We start from the raw sequence: 21,210 nt of genomic DNA on the forward strand, positions 1-21,210 counted from the left end.
TTTTCCCATAAGGAATATTGTGAAGTAGATTAGTCCATTTCAGACCCCCAAACATACACGTACAAACGCACTTACATAAATACACTTACATAATTGGTCGCATTTGGAGGTGATCGTTAAGCGGGGGTCCACTGTATTTTATGATTGTTCATGGTTCAACAAGTTAAGGAAGCAGTATTGTATTATATTTCCCTACAATATTTTGGTTCACCAAACATTCGAGATTTTTCAACATTCGCGAGGCTCTTGATCCCCTAACCCTCACGAATGTTGAGGGAGACCTGTATGTACATTTATGTGGCCTATGTAAATTTGTTTTTTTTGTGAAGCACAGCTTAGGCATTAAAATTAAGCAAGTATACCAATACTAATCACATCCTTGTGAAGTTCAAACATTCTGACTGAGAAGAAAAAATACTTACACTACTTTCTTGGCTGCATGAAGACTGAGTCATATTCTTCCCAACAATCTTGCTTGCAAGACCTAGATGAGTATCAGTAAGAGATGTCCCTTTTTGTTTTGATGTCAGTTCTCTTTTATTCTGCTCCATTAACTTATTAGTATTTCTTTCTTCTTTTGATGGCATCTCACCATACCAAACTAAATTTGCAATATAATGTGCTTCTATACCACAGATTTTTCTATGTCCAGCTTTGTTCTTTTTCTGGGGAAATAAACGAGCTGAACAATTCCAAGGCTGCTTTACAAAAGGAGCCATATGGTCTGTCAGAGATGAAGATAATGGTACAGGTTTCTTGTTAACATACACCTGATCTTTACTAAAAAAGATTCTAACTTTCTCTTCATTTACTTTACTCTGCACTTCTAATATTCCAGAGGCCGTAAAAAGTTTAAAAACAACAGCCGATTTTGAGTCTATAGATTTTTTTTTGTTGTGTGTAATAACACCTAAGTTCTTTTGTGGGACTGGCATAAGTTTTGTCTTGGTTGAGAGGTTAATTTTTTTGCCTGCTTGTTCTTGCCAATGATCAAGAATAAGTTGAACACCTTTTGGCTTTTTGCCTGCAAAGGCCAGTACAGCAAAGTCAGTAATGATATACTGTTGAATATATAAAGGCTTCTCAATTTTAATAAGGTAAGCCACAACAGCACGCAGATCTCCGAGTTGCTCGGAAATGGGACGTGATGATAGTAATTTTATTCCATCTATATAAAATCTGTCCTTCTGCACAACTGCTGTCTTGTTCCCACTTTCTAGAACTGTAAATTTATTCCCAACTAAGATTATTTTACATTGTGAATTTTCCCACCTTGATGGCGCTTTGATAAACCTTTCTGTATTTTCTAATAATACATCAAATTCCCTATCAATCTCTCTCTCTAGTTTCACATCTATATTCTTCATAATCCATGTCTGTGCTACTGGGGGAGAGTATTGTGTTTTAACCTTGGGCTTCTGCTTCCCTCCAGCAGTATCACCCTCAGTTTGGGGATAGGTAGCTGACTTTGCTAATACTACATCTATAAGTTGTTGATTTTGTACTATGTAAAATTCTATATTCCAGTTCTTCTTGTAGAAGTCCAAGCTGTCAGTAATTGTATACTGAACATCCTCTGGTGCATCATCAACCCAAACCAACAGAGCAATATTAGTAACTTGGCAATCTAATATTTTAACAGGAAATTTGAGTTTCATCATTAAAGCATTTATACTCTTCAAATACAGTATTTTTTTTATTTTTTTATGTTGGTTCATTCTAACCTTGTTACGGTAGACTAACTCCTTTGTGAATAGTATATATCCACTGCTACTTCTCAAGATACCATGTGTGAAACAACTGTCACTATACCCACAACCATATAAAGTTTGAGGAGCATCATCTGCTATCATAATTGTGTCCTTTTCTACACCTACTTCACTATCTTCTGGACACAACTGGGTTTTCAGATTTGCAACTAGCTCTTCCTGTTCATGTTTATCATCATGAAACCTATTTAAGCCAAAAATTTTCTCCAAATTGTCTGCCTGCCATGGCTTCTTGCCCACCCAAGCTATAACAGCTTCATGAGTGACTGTGTACCCTAGAACACTAATTGGAGATGAAAGGCACACTATCATAGCCTTAACTTCACAATTTTCTTCATTTTTTATCAATTCTGTTAATGGTTCATTCAGAGGTGACATATTGAAATAAAGGTTGTGGCATCTTATGAGAATGTTTATATCAGAGCTTTGAATAATACCTTGAAACTCATCTAAGCATTCAAATTTGCTTGACTCTATATATGACATTGAATTCCCTTCCAGACACTGGCTAGGAGTCATTTGAATATTCCTATCTGACTCAGAGTCTTCAACAGGCTCAGTATCATCATCTTTGTGTGTGTTGGATATCTGAGCTTCAGACAAAACCAAACTGGCCATATCAGCTTTTTCACTGGCAGAATACCAGACATTATCATCATCAAAATATTTGAGAGTTAAATCAGATGTTTCTGTTATAAACTGGGGATCAGTGGTGATATCTTCACAGTCTTTATCCAATGCTTTCATAGCAGGAGAGTACATTTTGAGCTGGTTTTCTGATTTTGCCAAAGACTTTTCATCAGTGAAGTTGTTAATGTATTCAACTTCAACACCTTTTTCAAATCCTGAAGAACTTTCCAAATAACTAGGAAGAGATCCAAAACCCCAACGGGTGTAATCCTTGAGTGTGGAAGATGCTGCTTCCACTTGCAACCCATTTATGAGTGGATTACTTCTGCTTCTGGTTGTATTTTTTACATGGAAAGATACTGGAATCAAAGGTTCATAGTACAGTGACTCACTATTGCTCTTTACTCTAAGTGGTGCTTGTTCTGAGACAAAAGCAGGCTTATCCTCCTTAGTATCATTCACAAATATTAAATCCAAAAGTTGAATTTTGTGGACGTCACATACCTGAGTAATCAGATTAGCAACATTACCTTTCCATGCTGCTACACCTTCAATGGGTGCACACAAATTATTTATATAATGGACCAATATACACCATGGACTGTTATCATCATATGAACTAGCATCTTGAGTTCTTAGAGAATGTTTTTCACATATTACCTCAATTACATTTTTGGAGGTACAGGTACACTTAAAAACTATTTTGCTATTTTCAGGGTTTGAGCTAATCTTTTTTCCCATCAATATTTTAAACACAGGTCTTTTGTGCAACAATTCAAAATGCTGAATTACATGGGCTCTTGGACAGCAAATTCCTTCTGTAATCATAAATGATTTATTTACTGGGATTTTTACTTCTAGTTCTGGAGATAGAGACCTGCTAAGGTCCCTCCATGCCCTCATTACTCTAAACTTCTTGAAATAATTTGAAGATTCTGAAGAATCTATAATCCCTTTGATGGGACAACCTACAACAGTATTAAGCAACATGCCTTTATTAAGGCCAATGAATACTTCATGGTGCACAAGAACATAATGTTCTTTTCCTCTGAGCTGAATACTAGCCATAGCCTTGTTAGGGTCTGTGTCATTAACATTAACAAGAACTCCTTGGAATTCAAGGTATCTTTCTGGTACCCCAGCATTAATCAATGAAACTGCCTGTTCAATTTCTGTATCACATAAGTTTTCAAGGAGATATGCAGCATATTTTACTGACTGTTCATAAATTGCTTGAATATCATTAAATATTTCTTTAGCAATGACTATTTCCTCCTTTTTAACATTCAGCAAAATGCCTTTGTGATAATTGCAAATATGGATGCCTGGTAATAGGACTTCTGATCCAATAAATCCAATTACACCTTTTAAATTCACAGTTTTTCCCTGAAGAACAACTGCTGGGTAATGTACAATGACAAGGGTGCATTTTTGCTTTTTCTGCTTCAGCAAATCTTTTATGGAATGGCATTTTACACCATGAATGTAGAAATCTGATAAGTAACACCAAACCATTTCACCAAGTTCACTTGTACAGACAACCAAATGTTTTTCAAAATAAGTTAAGTTAGCAACAGTCCTCCTTAAGCCACAAGACTTTAATATTTGTTCATGCATACTGAAAATGTTGCTTCCTGCCATGCAGTCTGAAATCTCTATTTCATTTGCAGTTATCACTTTAGAATTTTCTTCATAACACTCTGAAGAAAATGCACAAGCAGAAGATTCTCTTGGCAATTCATTATTATGGGGATTTGTCAATTGTATTGCTTCCTCCTCTATAGAAGCTATATCCTTACATACAAATAGTGTTGGAGTATGTAGATGACATGTATGCACAGCAAGGATATCAGGGGCACTACATGACCACCCTACTAAAGCCATCACATCCACCTGTTGATACTCAATCTTTATCTCCTTTTCTAATGGACAGGTGATAACAAAGAAGTTTTTCCAGAATTTCTTATCAATTTCATCCCATGAGGAAATGTTTCTACCTTGATAGTATGTGCTTGATATGTGACACACTGCAATAAACTTCTTCTTACCACACAAAATAAAAGCATATTTCTCTGTGTAAAACTGTAGATAGCCACCATAATATTTCATATTCTGAATGTCAAAATTATTATCCCACAAATAATAAGTATGACCTTCTTTACACTGATATGCACTATTTCTTCTCTCTTCATAGATTTGATATAACTGATCAAGTTTACAAATCTCAGCCACAGATATCAAATTACTGTCACTCTTGTTACAGGAAAAGGTGCTTATAGATGATAGAGCTAGATCAAAGCTACTGCTGACAAGTAAAATCTTCTTATTAACAATATATTCCCCAACACTTATTGGTGGGATGTCTTCTACAACAAAATAAATTAGCCTTATTTCATTCTTCTTTCCACAGAAATCACTGATACTCATCTTAACTGTGCTGGTAAATGCAGAATTATTCTCAACTGAACAATACTGACAACTATTATTCTGGTCATTAGCAATAACAAGTAGATTATTTTCTGGGTTAAACAGAACAATCTTTTGGTTAATGAGAATATATGCACTGCATTTGTATCTTCCATGCCATATGAACAATGGATGATATATAACATCTTTAGTTTTTTTACTAAACATTTTATAAACTAAAAGGTAATTCTTCTTATTATATCTCTCTGAGTTTCTCCACTTGAAACAGAGTATATCAGATGGCAAACGTATGTGTCTATATTCTTCCTCGCACTCAAAGATCAAATTACCATTAATATGCCCATGAAGCACATCACCCTTAAGGGTCAGGTATTTTACTGCAGATTGCATAGTTGAAGTGTCTGACAACTTTTTACTAATCATCCTTTCCAATTTTTCTCCAGAGAGTATATTTTCTTCAAGGAGAGACTTCCTTAATGAGTCTTCAAGGACCTCATGTTCAACTTGTGACAGCTTTCTTTTGTTTTCTGAGCAAATTTTCATACTGATTTCCAGATGATCCTCTTCTATAGGTAATGGCTTAATATTTTCTTCTTTGTCATTATCTTCAAAATGCTTAATGTTGTCATCTATATCCTTATCTTCACAAATCTGATCATTCACTGCTATTGGTCTTGTCTGCTTTAGTTTCAATCGCTCAAAATCATGCTCTTTTGAGTTACAGCTAATATTATTACTACTACTATTGTTACAAGTATTTAATTGTGGCTGTTCAAGGTAATCAGTTTCAGCATCTACATGATTATCTGATTTAGACTCATTTGTTTCATTTTCAACCTGTGAAAGTACAAGAAATTTCAAAGATGCTTGAGACAGCCCCATATTACTTGTAAGAAGTAAGACCCTTTTCTGTACTGAAACACCTTGAACAATACATGGTGTAATGTCTTCAACAACAGCATGGACATTAAGATTTCTGCAGGCATTCTCAATGAGTGATTTTGTCCTTCCCATGAACAAATATTCACTGTCACACTGGAAATAATGAAGACTTTCATCGGCTGGATTTATCAGACTAATCAGTTGTGTTTTGGGATTAAAAGACTGTATTTTAAGACAATGTATGACATATGCATCATGACTTTTCCTGTGAAACCAACCACATATTGGATGATATGGTGTAGCCCTTTTCCCAAGAGTACTCTTCCGAGTCAAAAGATAAAATTCCATGACAGACTTGGCCTGTGAGGGCTTGTCCAAAGTAATATCTGCAGGTATCAACAAAGTTCTTGTATTTCCTTCATGAGTGTAGGTAAATTTATACTCTATACTGGCTTTGGTTTCAACAACTTTTCCTTCAAAAACAGAATAGTGTATAGATGATGGGTTATGCTCTGCAACATCTGTACCAACCTTTTCATCATAACTTTGGTGCTGATCTTTATTTTTATTTACAGTATCTAAATCAAAAGTTTTATTCAAGGCCTTTTCTTTTTCTTCTAGATTTACTAAGTGTATGCTGTGATCTGGATCCTGAAGCTGTCTTAAAGGAGATTCATCAATAACAAAAATTACAATGGCTTTATATTTGAGTCCAAACTCATCCTCCACATATCCTTCCCTGAGATGCATCAATATTTTAGTCTTATGTGTCAATGCATGTTGAGCTTTCCTTCCATTAAGAAAGTAGACATGGCTAATTTCTTTTACTAACAAATATTTCCACTGCTTATCTAACTTCAAGAAAAGTTTAAAAAGACCACACTGTGTATCTATGTATGTTCCTTCCACATCATAAAAATACCTATTTCCATGGACATCTTTAAGTACAGAGGGTCTCTTTTCAACCCAAACCATAAGGGGACAAAAGTCAGTTTCCTTAGTACTAGATAGAAGGGCATCAAACTTCACAGCTGAGTTTACTGGAACATCACCAACATTTACAACAGTTCCATTTTCAAGATAAACACGTTGATACTCACTTAAAAGGATAGTCAATGGCTCTCTGAATAAAGATGTTATTGCTCTCGTACAGCCATCAACATTGACTAATATGCCAGAGCAATCTTTCAAATAAGAAGGTGCATCTTCATTCACTGTATCGAGTTCTTTAATCTGTGAAGTGCAAGGAAGTCTTTCAGGTATATCACACTTCTCAGAGAGTGAATGTTTTGGTGTAACTCCTCGAGAATCAGCCACTACAGAAATATTTTCACTACACTCCTTGGGTATTTTTTGAAGAAAATCTGCCTTCTCAGATCTTATGTTTGTTTGGGGAACTAAAGTATGTGTACCATTCAGTATACTGCAATGTGTATCAAATATCCTCTTCTCATTACAACTTTTTGACTTTTCAAGCAGATCTTTTTCAATAAACATAAACATCAGGATCACTTGATATGAGTTCAAGTTTACCTTACATTTCAGATGTACAGATATTCTGTCACCCCACACTAAACCTTTTGAATCAATACTTCCATCTTCCGTGATTATACGTCCTGTTTTCTGACACTCAATGTCTTTAATCTCACCATCTAAGTGCAACTGCATTTGAAATTTGTTTTCCCTGACACCATAGTAGACGCCTTTCACATCATAAAAGTATTTGGTGCCATCTGCACATTTTGCTTGATGGGGTCTATTTCCAGTCCATAGCATTACAGCAGAATATTTATAGTGGGATGGGTTATCACAAAAAGCATCAAACATAAGTCCAGTTCCAAGGGGAATATCTGTAATTTCTACAGCTATACCATCAACACACACAAAGCCATTTTGTGGAATTGAAGTCCAAAGTGCAGTACCATTAAGGCAAGAAAACAAAGCCACCTTATCTGTTTCATTAAGAATTAATATTCCTGTGAAGTTCTTAATGTACCTGGGCAAATCTACCAAAGATGTATAGCAACTTGGCTTCTTTACTGAACTGTGATTGCTATACTGAACACTTTCTAAAAGAAGCTGCCTGTTGGGATTATCAATGAATTCTGATAAAGACTGTTCCACAGGACAAAGGGAAGGTGACCTGGAAGATGGGGTAAACTGTGTGGTTGGCCTCGATTCTAATGTAAGATTTTTATTTTGTGCCTCAACTATAATGAGGGGGACTTTCCAAAGAATTATTCCAGTAACTTTATTTGTGGATTTTCTCAGATGTAGAACTACAGAGGCATTTAAAGGGATTGACTTGCAGTGTTTTCCATCTGAAGAAAACACCCTATCGGTATTGCTGGCATTAATAAAAATAATAGTGTCATCAACACAAACTCTAAAATTCATGTCCTCTCCACAAAGGCCACAGTAAATACCAGGTATATCAAAGTAATATATCACATTTTTATTAACAGCTTTATGTGGCTTCTCTCCTACCCACATTGCTGCTATACGGTGGCCATGTGGTAGACTCTTGTCAAAATAGAAATCAAAAGAAATAGGCACAGCCACTGCACTTTTTTCAACTGTCGAAGCCACACCACTGTTAACCAACCATGCCCCACTACCAACATGAACTTCAAAGGGCTTTCCATTTAATTCAGTATATATATTAAAAACTTTCAAATTAGCTACATAACTTAATTTTCCAGAGCAGTTCTTCATCACTTGGGGACAATCATCAACTTTATGAATGCATTTAAACTCTGCTAAAATATCCTCATTTTTCACTTCAACTTTAATGACAGACTCCACTTCGTTCAAAATATTGTCTGACACTTGCCTTACACTTTCTGTATAGGTTTTTTGATCACAATTAGAATTCAAGACAGAGCAGATTGAATTAGTTTCTAATCTGACCTCATAGGTTTTCTCTGAGTCCATATCCATTAGTTCATCCATTTGTAAAATGTTATCGTGCGAAGATACAGCCTGATTATCATTTACAATATGCTCTTCAGTAAATGTCAAAGTAGACTCAATTTTATTCAGTTTCATTATATCAGAATTAGAGCCCAATTCTGAGCGAGCAGCATCTATCTTTGCTCTTCTGCCTGTATCATTCAATAATATTCTCTTTTCGTAAAACTCGCCTGTTTCTTCTGTTCCTACCTGAGGCTCATTATTCCCATCTAAAATGAGTGGAAGACACTTTTCTTTGGAAATATTAAGAGAAGAAATCTCTCTAATTGATTCTTTATATTCATGCACATCAGCAGCACATGTCTCACAAACTTGAACTAAAGATTTGTCAGGAATTTGAACCATTAAGGCATCCCACATTAATGCTCCAGTTTTACTAATTTGCTTTTTGATGTGAGCTTTTACTTGTCCTCCAACTGCAGGCAGAACTTTTCTGTTACCACAATAAACCTTGTGTGTGCAAGGAAATGAAATTTCCTCATTTTCACTTTTATAAACAAGACTATGACCCTTCTCATTCACAATTAACTCGACATCTACATCACAGTACAAATATAATTGTCTATTTCTCTTAGCAAAATGCCCACATCTCTTTTTATACAACAAAACATGGTTAAATTCTGTTGGTAAATTGAGCTGTGATGGTTTAATGCCTGACCATAAGCAGGAGCACATGAAGCCATATACTATTTTGCCATCATAACCAATACTAACAAGCTTGATTACATTTGCATATAACTGTGAACCACATTCTTTGAGTTTCTGTATATCATCAGTACTTTGGACCTTCTTCCCACTAATAAAAACAACAGATTTACAAAAAGTGGCAATCTTTATTTCTTCTCCAATGATAGTGCTGACCAGTCCATTTTCCTTATGAAATATAATAAAATCAACCTCAAGATCCTGCAACTCTTCTACAAAAACATACGATTTAAAGTATGGCTCAATAACTAATTTAGGCTTAATACCTTGCCAAATAACTAAAGCAGTATATTTGGTGTCATTTGGCATTATAACTGCATCAAAACAGATTTCAGTGCCATCTGGAAACTCTTGAAGCACAGAGGGTTTACCCATTCTCCAAACTAATACACCCCCAAATGATGCAGAGGCTGAAGTCTCTGTATACAAGTTAATAAGCACTGGGGCTTCTTTAATGTACGTTAAAATAAAGTGCTTATTCAGAACAGTACACAGTTTCCCATGATGGTTGTAAAAGCAAGACAGCTGAGGGCAATGGGGGTGAGGATACAAATAGGGATCAAGTGTATTAATCTTGCTACTGCTCCCATAGATTCTTTCCAATGACTCTAGATGCACTTGATGTCCATGTCCAATTAATGGGCAGATTGTTGTAGATCCCTTTTCATCTCTAGCTGATTCTTCTTCCAGTTTTTGTTTATCTTGTAAGCAATAGTTAATAGGCTGAAAGAAATCTGGCATTTTCTCCATCTCGCTGAAGCTGTGCTGATTATATGTATCTGTTTTCACTTCCAAGGATTCCTCATTATCAAAGTCTAATTTGGTTCCACTGAACAAAAACATCTGAGCACTGTCACTGATAGTAAGTTCTGTGTTATCATTGACACCCTGAATATCATCATTATCTCCAACCTCAACATGATGCTCAGATGGTAATACTGTTGAAACATTATTACAAGCATTATCTAACCCTAAGTCACTTTTATCTAGTACTGATACATCTTCAATACATGTTGGCACATGGGCATAATTCTCATGTCCTTTCCATTCATGAACATCAACATCACTATGAAGAAGTTCCAGGATTGGTACACTATCATCCATTCCTAGATCTTCTTGCTTTGTATTAGTCAATATTTGCTGCTCTGGAGAACCTACATTTTCTGGACTAGAAAGAGAGATAATGCACTGAAACTCTGGCAATATTCCATGTTCATGAACTTCCTGATGTTTTTGTCTTACTATCAAATCATTGTCTCCTGAAGAAATATTTTGGTTTAGAGTTTCTGCTACAATTTCTTTAATCTCTATTCCTGGAATATTGTATTTTTCTTGTGTTTCAAATAATATCTCATCCCTTGGATCTTGTAACTTTTGCTTCAGTGAGTTTACTTGTGTTTTCATTTCATGTGAAAATATATTTTGCATGTGGTCATTGGATTTTGACAAGATTTTACACTTTTTAGCTTCAATAATGTTACAAGAACTGTCAATGACCTGATCTTCATGAATATCACATGCTAAATTCTGAAAATAAGGCATTTGTGCACAACATTGATCTATAAAAGAAAATGGGTTACATTTAAGCCTTTGTGCATAATCTTCAAGAAAATCATCATCAACATAGGTTTCCATCTCATCCTGACCTGTTTCAATGTCTAACCTACAATGAATTGATTCAGCATCAACTTCGCCCTGTCTTGGTTCATCGGATACATTGTGCTGAACTGCTTCAGCATCCACTCTGTTCAGAAATGCTTCAGTATGCACCTCACACTGGGTTGCTTCAGTGTCCACTTCACCCCAAACTGCTTCAGTGTCCACCTTGCCTTGTACAGCTTCAGTGTCCATTTTGAATAGTACAGCTTCAGTGTCCATACTGGCTTGCACTGTTTCAGTGTCCACCTTGCCTTGTACAGATTCAGTGTCCACCTTGTCTTGCAATGCTTCAGTGTCCTCATTGGCTTGTACTGCTTCAATGTCCACCTTGGCATGCATTGTTTCAGTATCTGCCTTGGCCTGCACTGCTTCAGTGTCCACCTTGGCCTGCACTGCTTCAGTGTCCACTTTGGCTTGCACTGTTTCAGTATCTTCCTTGGCTTGCACTGCTTCAATGTCCGCCTTGGCATGCATTGTTTCAGTGTCCACCTTGGCCTGCACTGCTTCAGTGTCCACCTTGGCTTGCACTGTTTCAGTATCTTCCTTGGCTTGCACTGCTTCAATGTCCACCTTGGCCTGTACTGTTTCAGTGTCCACCTTGGCTTGCACTGTTTCAGCATCTTCCTTGGCTTGCACTGCTTCAATGTCCACCTTGGTATGCACTGCTTCAGTGTCTATCTTATCTTGTACTGCTTCAGTGTCCACCTTGGCTTGCACTGTTTCAGCATCTTCCTTGGCTTGCACTGCTTTAATATCCACCTTGGCTTGCACTGCTTCAGTGTCCACCTTATCTTGCACTGCTTCAGTGTCCACCTTGGCTTGCACTGCTTCAGTGTCCACCTTGGTTTGCACTGCTTCAGTGTCCATCTTATCTTGCACTGCTTCAGTATCCTCCTTGGCTTGTAATGCTTCAGTGTCCACCTTGGTTTGCACTGCTTCAGTGTCCACCTTGGCTTGCACTGTTTCAGTATCTTCCTTGGCTTGCACTGCTTCAATGTCCACCTTGGCTCGTACTGTTTCAGTGTCCTCTTTGGCTTGCATTGCGTCAGTGTCCACCTCGGCTTGTACTGTTTCAGTGTCCAAATTATCTTGTAGTGCTTCAGTGTCCACTTTTGCTTGCACTGCTTCAGTGTCCTCCTTGGCTTTTAATGTTTCAGTGTCCACCTTGGCTTGCACTGCTTCAGTGTCCACCTTGGCTTGCACTATTTCAGTATCTTCCTTGGCTTGCACTGCTTCAATGTCCACCTTGGCTTGCACTGCTTCAATGTCCACCTTTGCTTGCACTGCTTCAGTGTCCATCTTATCTTGCACTGCTTCAATGTCCACCTTGGCCTGTACTGTTTCAGTGTCCACCTTGGCTTGCACTGTTTCAGCATCTTCCTTGGCTTGCACTGCTTCAATGTCCACCTTGGTATGCACTGCTTCAGTGTCCATCTTATCTTGTACTGCTTCAGTGTCCACCTTGGCTTGCACTGTTTCAGCATCTTCCTTGGCTTGCACTGCTTTAATATCCACCTTGGCTTGCACTGCTTCAGTGTCCACCTTATCTTGCACTGCTTCAGTGTCCACCTTGGCTTGCACTGCTTCAGTGTCCACCTTGGTTTGCACTGCTTCAGTGTCCACCTTGGCTTGTACTGTTTCAGTGTCCTCTTTGGCTTGCACTGCTTCAGTGTCCACCTTGGCTTGCACTGCTTCAGTGTCCACCTTATCTTGCACTGCTTCAGTGTCCACCTTGGCTTGCACTGCTTCAGTGTCCACCTTGGTTTGCAATGCTTCAGTGTCCACCTTGCCTTGTACTGCCTCAATGTCCAACTTACCTTGTACTGCTTCAGTGTCTACATTGGCTTGCACTGCTTCGGTGTCCTCCTTGGCTTGTACTGTTTCACTGTCCACCTTGGCTTGCACTGCTTCAATGTCCACCTTGGCTTGTACTGCGTCAGTGTCCACCTTATGTTGCACTGCTTCAGTGTCCACCTTGGCTTGTACTGCTTCAGTGTCCACCTTGGCTTGCACTGTTTCAGTGTCCTCCTTATGTTGCACTGCTTCAGTGTCCACCTTGGCTTGTACTGCTTCAGTGTCCACCTTGGCTTGCACTGTTTCAGTGTCCTCCTTGGTTTGCACTGTTTCAGTATCTTCCTTGGCTTGCACTGCTTCAGTGTCCACCTTGGTTTGCACTGTTTCAGTATCTTCCTTGGCTTGCACTGCTTCAGTGTCCACCTTGGCCTGTACTGTTTCAGTGTCCACCTTGGCTTGTACTGCTTCAGTGTCCACCTTGGCCTGTACTGTTTCAGTGTCCACCTTGGCTTGTACTGCCTCAGTGTCCACCTTGGCCTGTACTGTTTCAGTGTCCACCTTGGCTTGCACTGCTTCAGTGTCCACCTTGGCCTGTACTGTTTCAGTGTCCACCTTGGCTTGTACTGCCTCAGTGTCCAACTTATCTTGTACTGTTTCAGTGTCCACCTTGGCTTGCACTGTTTCAGTATCTTCCTTGGATTGCACTGCTTCAGTGTCCACCTTGGCTTGCACTGCTTCAGTGCCCACCTTGGCCTGTAATGCTTCAGTGTCCACCTTATCTTGCACTGCTTCAGTGTCCACATTGGCTTGCACTGCTTCAGTGTCCACCTTGGCTTGTACTGTTTCAGTGTCCTCTTTGGCTTGCACTGCTTCAGTGTCCACCTTGGCTTGCACTCCTTCAGTGTCCACCTTGGCTTGCACTGCTTCAGTGTCCACCTTGGCTTGCACTGCTTCAGTGTCCACCTTGGCTTGCACTGCTTCAGTGTCCTCTTTGGCTTGTACTGCCTCAGTGTCCAACTTATCTTGTACTGCTTCAGTGTCTACATTGGCTTGCACTGTTTCAGTGTCCATCTTAGCTTGCACTGTTTCAGTATCTTCCTTGGCTTGCACTGCTTCAGTGTCCACCTTGGCTTGCACTGCTTCAGTGTACACCTTGGCTTGCACTTTTTCAGCATCCTCCTTGGCTGGCACTGTTTCAGTGTCCATCTTGGCTTGCACTGCTTTGGTATCCTTGGCTTGCAACACTTCAGTGTCCACCTTAGCTTGCACTGCTTCAGTGTCAACCTTGGCTTGCATTGCTTCAGTGTCCACCATGGCTTGACCTGCTTCAATGTCCATCTTCACTTGTACTGCTTCAGTGTCTACCTTATCTTGCACTGCTTCACTGTCCACCTCGGTTCGTACTGCGTCAGTGTTCCCCTTCTCTTGCACTGTTTCAGTATCCTCCTTGGATTGTACTGTTTCAGCGTCCACCTTGGCTTGCACTGCTTTAGTGTTTACCTTATCTTGCACTTCTTCAGTGTCCACCTTATATTGCACTGTTTCAGTGTCCATCTTGCCTTGTACAGCTTCAGTGTCTACTGTGACTTGCACTGCTTCAATGTCCTCCTTATCTTGTACTGCTTCAGTGTCCACCTTGGCTTGTACTGTTTCAGTGTCCTCTTTGGCTTGCACTGCTTCAGTGTCCACCTTGGCTTGTACTGTTTCAGTGTCCTCTTTGGCTTGCACTGCTTCAGTGTCCACCTTGGCTTGTACTGTTTCAGTGTCCTCTTTTTTGTACTGCTTCAGTGTCCACCTTGGCTTGCACTGTTTCAGCATCTTCCTTGGCTTGCACTGCTTCAATATCCACCTTGGCTTGCACTGCTTCAGTGTCCACCTTATCTTGCACTGCTTCAGTGTCCACCTTGGCTTGCACTGCTTCAGTGTCCACCTTGGTTTGCACTGCTTCAGTGTCCACCTTGGCCTGTACTGTTTCAGTGTCCACCTTGGCTTGCACTGTTTCAGTATCTTCCTTGGATTGCACTGCTTCAGTGTCCACCTTATCTTGCACTGCTTCAGTGTCCACATTGGCTTGCACTGCTTCAGTGTCCACCTTGGCTTGTACTGTTTCAGTGTCCTCTTTGGCTTGCACTGCTTCAGTGTCCACCTTGGCTTGCACTGCTTCAGTGTCCTCTTTGGCTTGTACTGCCTCAGTGTCCAATTTATCTTGTACTGCTTCAGTGTCTACATTGGCTTGCACTGTTTCAGTGTCCATCTTAGCTTGCACTGTTTCAGTATCTTCCTTGGCTTGCACTGCTTCAGTGTCCACCTTGGCTTGCACTGCTTCAGTGTACACCTTGGCTTGCACTTTTTCAGCATCCTCCTTGGCTGGCACTGTTTCAGTGTCCACCTTAGCTTGCACTGCTTCAGTGTCAACCTTGGCTTGCATTGCTTCAGTGTCCACCATGGCTTGCACTGCTTCAATGTCCATCTTCACTTGTACTGCTTCAGTGTCTACCTTATCTTGCACTGCTTCACTGTCCACCTCGGTTCGTACTGCGTCAGTGTTCCCCTTTTCTTGCACTGTTTCAGTATCCTCCTTGGATTGTACTGTTTCAGCGTCCACCTTGGCTTGCACTGCTTCAGTGTTTACCTTATCTTGCACTTCTTCAGTGTCCACCTTATATTGCACTGTTTCAGTGTCCATCTTGCCTTGTACAGCTTCAGTGTCTACTGTGACTTGCACTGCTTCAATGTCCTCCTTATCTTGTACTGCTTCAGTGTCCACCTTGGCTTGCACTGTTTCACTGTTCACTTTGGCTTGTACTACTTCAGTAACCTCCTTGGCTTGCACTGCTTCAGTAACCTCCTTGGCTTGTACTGCTTCAGTAACCTCTTTGGCTTGTACTGCTTCAGTAACCTCCTTGGCTTGTACTGCTTCAGTAACCTCCTTGGCTTGTACTGCTTCAGTAACCTCCTTGGCTTGTACTGCTTCAGTAACCTCCTTGGCTTGTACTGCTTCAGTAACCTCCTTGGCTTGCACTGCTTCAGTAACCTCCTTGGCTTGCACTGCTTCAGTAACCTCCTTGGCTTGTACTGCTTCAGTAACCTCCTTGGCTTGTACTGCTTCAGTAACCTCCTTGGCTTGTACTGCTTCAGTAACCTCCTTGGCTTGTACTGCTTCAGTAACCTCCTTGGCTTGTACTGCTTCAGTAACCTCCTTGGCTTGCACTGCTTCAGTAACCTCCTTGGCTTGCACTGCTTCAGTAACCTCCTTGGCTTGTACTACGTCAGTACCCTCGTTTGCTTGTACTGGTTGAGTATCCTCCATATCTTGCAGTGCTTCAGTGTCCACATTATCTTGCAGTGCTTCAGCATCCTCCTTGGCTTGTACTACCTCAGTATCCCCCTTATCTTGCAGTGCTTCAGTGTCCACCTTATCTTGCCCTGCTTCAGTATCCTTGGCTTGCATGTTTTCAGTGTGGTCTTTGGTTTGTACTGCTTCAGTGTCCTCCTTGGCTTGTACTGCTTCAGTGTCCTCCTTGGCTTTTACTGCTTCAGTGTCCTCCTTGGTTTTCACTGTTTCAGTGCCCTCCTGGGCTTGCACTGCTTCAGTATCCTCCTTGGAAGGTACTGTGTCAGTGTCCACCTTGGCTTGACCTGCTTCAGTATCCTCCTTGCCTTGAAATACTTCATTTTTCACCTGATTCTGAACTCCCTCAGCATCCACTTCGTCCATAACTGCTTCAGCATCCACATTTTCCAGGACTGCTTCAGCATCGTCATCACCCTGAATGGCCTCCCTGTTTTCGCTGCCCTGAGTGGCTTCAGATTCCACTTCACTATGAACTGTTTCCATATCTATATCTCCATAAAGTTCTTCAGCATTCACCTTGCCTTGAACTGTTTCAGAGTTAACCTCATTCTGAACTCTTTCACCATCCACATCACCCCGAACTACTTTAGCATCCACCTTGCCCTGAACGGCTTCAGTGTGCAATTTGCAATGAACTACTTTAGTGTCCACCTCATAAGGAACTGCTTCAGCATCTACCTTGCCTGAAACTGCCTCAGTATCCACCTCACCCTGAACTGCTTCAGTTGCCACCTCTACCTGACCATATTCAAAAATGACTGTGTTATCTTCACCCTCAAACTCTGAAGTAGAATGTCTGCTTCCTTTCTGAAGACGGTTCTGGAACCACTTAAACATGTCTACCTCTTGTCACCTCATCTGGAATACAGGAAACAAGTAGATTAATAACATACAGGACAAAGCCTAGCCCAGGCAGGCTCCAGGAGTAGAAAAACTCTCAAAACTCAAAGTTACATATATCAAAGATACATGATAATATACACCTGCAAAATCCTAAAGGGATTAGTACCAAATTTGCACCCAAAAATCACTCCCTACAAAATCAAAAGACTCGGCAGGGGATGCAACATTCCCTAATAAAAAGCAGGGGCACTACGAGTACACTGAGAGGCAACACAATGTCAGGGGCCCAAGACTGTTCAACTACCTCCCAGCATACATAAAGGGGATTACCAATAGACCCCTGGCTGTCTTCAAGAAGGCACTGGACAGGCACCTAAAGTCAGTACAGTGGAACCTCAAAAATCGAACTGCTCCCAACACGACAGACGACGCCAAGGAAGGTAAAAACATTGTTGTTGTTGGGGATAGCCAGATTAGGTACATGGATAGGGCATTCTGCTTGAAGGATAGGAGTAGGAGGCAGAGAGTGTGTTTTCCTGGGGCTGGGATGAAGGATATTGTTAGCCGTCTGGATGACATCATGAGAGGTAATGGGAGCAATCCTATTATCTGTCTCAGTGCTGGAGGCAACGATGTTGGCAGACGTAGGAGTGAGGACCTGATTAGCAGGTATAGGTCAGCAATAGAGATAATTAGGAGGAAGGGTGGGAAACCTGTCATATGTGGCATTTTGCCAAGGAGAGGAGTTGGAAATGAATGGTTGTCCAGAGCAATTGGTGTCAATTGCTGGCTGGACAAATACTGTAAGGAAAATGCGGTAACATTCATTGACAACTGGGACCTCTTCTATGGCAGAAATGACATGTATGCCAGGGATGGGGTTCACTTATCTAGGTGTGGGGTGGGAGCACTGGCCAACGCAGTGGAGGGAGCTGTTAGGTCTTTAAACTAGGAATAGTTAGTGGTATGGGTTTTTGCGGGAAAACTGTGAAGTCTCAGGGTAGTAATATGAGTACTAGGAGAACTAGTTATAGGCAAAATAAGGTGGATATTGGAAAGCCAGTGGCACTAATTGACAAGGACAGTAATAGGTTTAGTGGAATAACAGAAAGGAGCAGGAAGGGTAAAGAGAGAGGAGGGTCTTTAAGTATTTATTACACAAATAGTCGCAGTGCTAGGAATAAGATGGACGAGTTGAGACTAGTTGCTAGTGCAGGTAACATAGATGTATTTGCCATTACTGAGACGTGGTTTAATTCAAAAAGTCGAGACATGCCTGCAGAATGTCACATTCAGGGTTTTAAATTGTTCCAAGTAGATAGAAGTATCGGGAAGGGGGGTGGGGTGGCACTATATGTCCGAGATCGCTTGAACTGTTGCATAAAAACGGGTATTAAGTCTGAAGTAACACATACAGAGTCTGTTTGGATAGAATTTTCAGTGGCGCATGAAAAGTTAATTTTAGGTGTGATATACCGTCCCCCAAATTTAGATAGGGACCAGGGGACACTACTATGGGAGGAAATTGTTAGGGCCACAAGGCACGATAATGTAGTAATTCTAGGAGACTTTAACTTTAGTCATATTGATTGGAATTTCTTGACTGGGAATTTAGAATCATACGACTTCTTAGAAGTAGTTCAGGATTGTTTTTTGAAGCAGTTTGTGACAGAACCTACAAGGGGTAATAACCTGCTTGACTTAGTTCTGGCAAACAATGAATCCCTTGTTAATAATTTAGAAGTTTCAGAGGAACTGGGTGCTAGCGACCACAAATCAATTACATTTAGAATTGAATGGAAGTATGATAGTAGGGATAACTCAGTAACAGTCCCAGATTTTCGCTTAGCAGATTACGATGGGCTTAGAGAACACTTATCATCTGTTGACTGGGGTAACGAAGAGAGCTATCAATATGACAGTTTTCTGAACACAATACATGCTGCTCAAAGAACGTTTATCCCTTATAAAGAAATTAGATCAAATAGAAACGACCCAAAATGGATGAATAATAGGCTGAAATATCTACTAGGGCATAAGAAAGGAATTTATAGGCATATCAAAAGAGGCGAGGGTCATCTTATGAATCAGTATATTGACATTAAGAGGGACATTAAAAAAGGGATAAGAAAAGCTAAAAGGGACTATGAAATTAAAGTTGCTAGGGATTCTAAAACTAACCCAAAAAGTTTTTTCCAGGTATATAGAACTAAAGTCAGAGATAAGACAGGTCCCCTTAAAAATAACTATGGGCATCTTACTGACAAAGAGAATGAAATGTGCTCGATTTTAAATAATTATTTTCTCTCGGTTTTTACACAGGAAGACACTAATAATATTCCGGTAATTAATTTTTATAGTGGGCCAGAAGAAGATAAATTATGTAACATCACAGTCACTAGTGAAATGGTTGTGAAGCAGATAGACCGACTGAAGCAAAATAAGTCACCGGGTCCTGATGAGGTTTTTTCAAGGGTTCTAAAGGAATGCAAAATGGAAGTCTGTGAACCATTAACTAATATTTTTAATTTATCTCTTCAAACAGGTGTAGTGTCTGATTTGTGGAAGATGGCTAATGTAATTCCTATTTTTAAAACAGGGGACAAGTCGTTACCGTCAAATTACCGCCCAATAAGCCTGACCTCAATTGTAGGCAAATTACTAGAGTCAATTATAGCTGAGATTATAAAAAGCCATCTCGATAAGCATAGCTTGATTAATGATACTCAGCATGGATTCACAGGAGGCCGGTCTTGTCTAACTAATTTATTGACTTTCTTCAGTAAAGCTTTTGAGGCTGTTGACCACGATAAAGAATTTGATATTGTTTACTTAGATTTTAGTAAGGCATTTGATAGAGTTCCGCACCAAAGACTGTTGAAGAAAGTAGCAGCTCGTGGCATTGGGGGAGGGGTGCTCTCGTGGATCGAATCATGGCTCGCAGACAGGAAGCAGAGAGTGTCCATAAATGGGGTTAAATCCGAGTGGGGATCGGTAACAAGTGGCGTTCCACAGGGATCAGTCTTGGGCCCGTTGTTGTTTATAATATATGTCAATGATCTTGATGAAGGAATTACTAGTGATATGAGCAAGTTCGCCGATGACACGAAGATAGGTAGGATAATTGATTCAAACGTAGATGTTAGGGAACTTCAGGAGGATTTAGACAAACTCTACTCTTGGTCAGAAAAGTGGCAGATGCAGTTCAATGTAGATAAATGCAAGGTTCTGAAGCTCGGGAGTGTCCATAACCCTAGCACTTATAAGTTAAATAATGTAGAACTTAGCCATACAGATTGCGAAAAAGACTTGGGGGTTATGGTTAGCAGCAACCTTAAACCAAGACAGTAATGCCTAAGCGTACGTAATAAGGCAAATAGATTACTGGGATTTATATCAAGAAGTGTAAGCAACAGAAGTCCAGAGGTCATACTGCAGCTTTATACATCATTAGTAAGGCCTCACCTAGATTACGCAGCTCAATTCTGGTCTCCATATTACAGAATGGACATAAATTCGTTAGAAAACATTCAGCGTAGGATGACTAAATTAATACATAGCATTAGAAATCTTCCTTATGAAGAAAGATTGAAGACTCTAAAGTTACATTCACTTGTTAGACGAAGAATGAGGGGAGACCTGATCGAAGTGTATAAGTGGAAGATAGGTATTAATAAAGGGGATATTAACAAGGTCTTGAGGATATCTCTCCAAGAGAGAACCCGCAGTAATGGATTTAAATTAGATAAGTTTAGATTTAGAAAGGACATAGGAAAGTATTGGTTTGGAAATAGGGTAGTTGATGAGTGGAACAGTCTACCTAGTTGGGTTATTGAGGCTAGGACTTTGGGTAGTTTCAAATTTAGGTTGGATACGTACATGAGTGGGAGGGGTTGGATTTGAGAGGGACTTGCACATCAGAGCTTGTTTCTTGGGTGGCATTGAAAATTGGGTTGGTCAAATGTTTGTTAGTGGGATGAATTGTAAAGGACCTGCCTAGTATGGGCCAACAGGCCTGCTGCAGTGTTCCTCCTTTCTTATGTTCTTATGTTCTTAACACAACCAATTATGTAAGTGTATTTTTGTAAGTGCTTTTATAAGTGTATTTTTGAGGGTCTGAAATGGACTAATCTAATTTACATTATTCCTGATGGGAATAAATTCATTCGGTAA

At 40.0% G+C, this 21,210-nt stretch overlaps 1 protein-coding gene across 2 annotated transcripts in view; it reads right to left on the reverse strand.

Annotated features, from left to right (window-relative positions):
* The window catches only part of LOC128692047 (uncharacterized), a 91,754-nt gene that overhangs the window by 42,505 nt on the left and 28,039 nt on the right, over positions 1-21,210 (reverse strand). For both annotated transcript variants that reach the window (XR_011392055.1, XM_070085406.1), the window contains exons 2-3: positions 14,635-17,052; positions 423-13,424 (exon numbers count right to left, since the gene is read on the reverse strand). Coding sequence is in view for 1 of the 2 variants with exons in the window: in XM_070085406.1 (XP_069941507.1) it covers positions 423-13,424; positions 14,635-17,031 (15,399 nt within the window). In the remaining variant the exon portion in view is untranslated. The remainder of the gene's footprint in view (positions 1-422; positions 13,425-14,634; positions 17,053-21,210) is intronic.

This window comes from Cherax quadricarinatus, chromosome 16 (genome assembly GCF_038502225.1).
Source record: "Cherax quadricarinatus isolate ZL_2023a chromosome 16, ASM3850222v1, whole genome shotgun sequence".
Lineage (NCBI taxonomy): Eukaryota > Metazoa > Arthropoda > Malacostraca > Decapoda > Parastacidae > Cherax > Cherax quadricarinatus.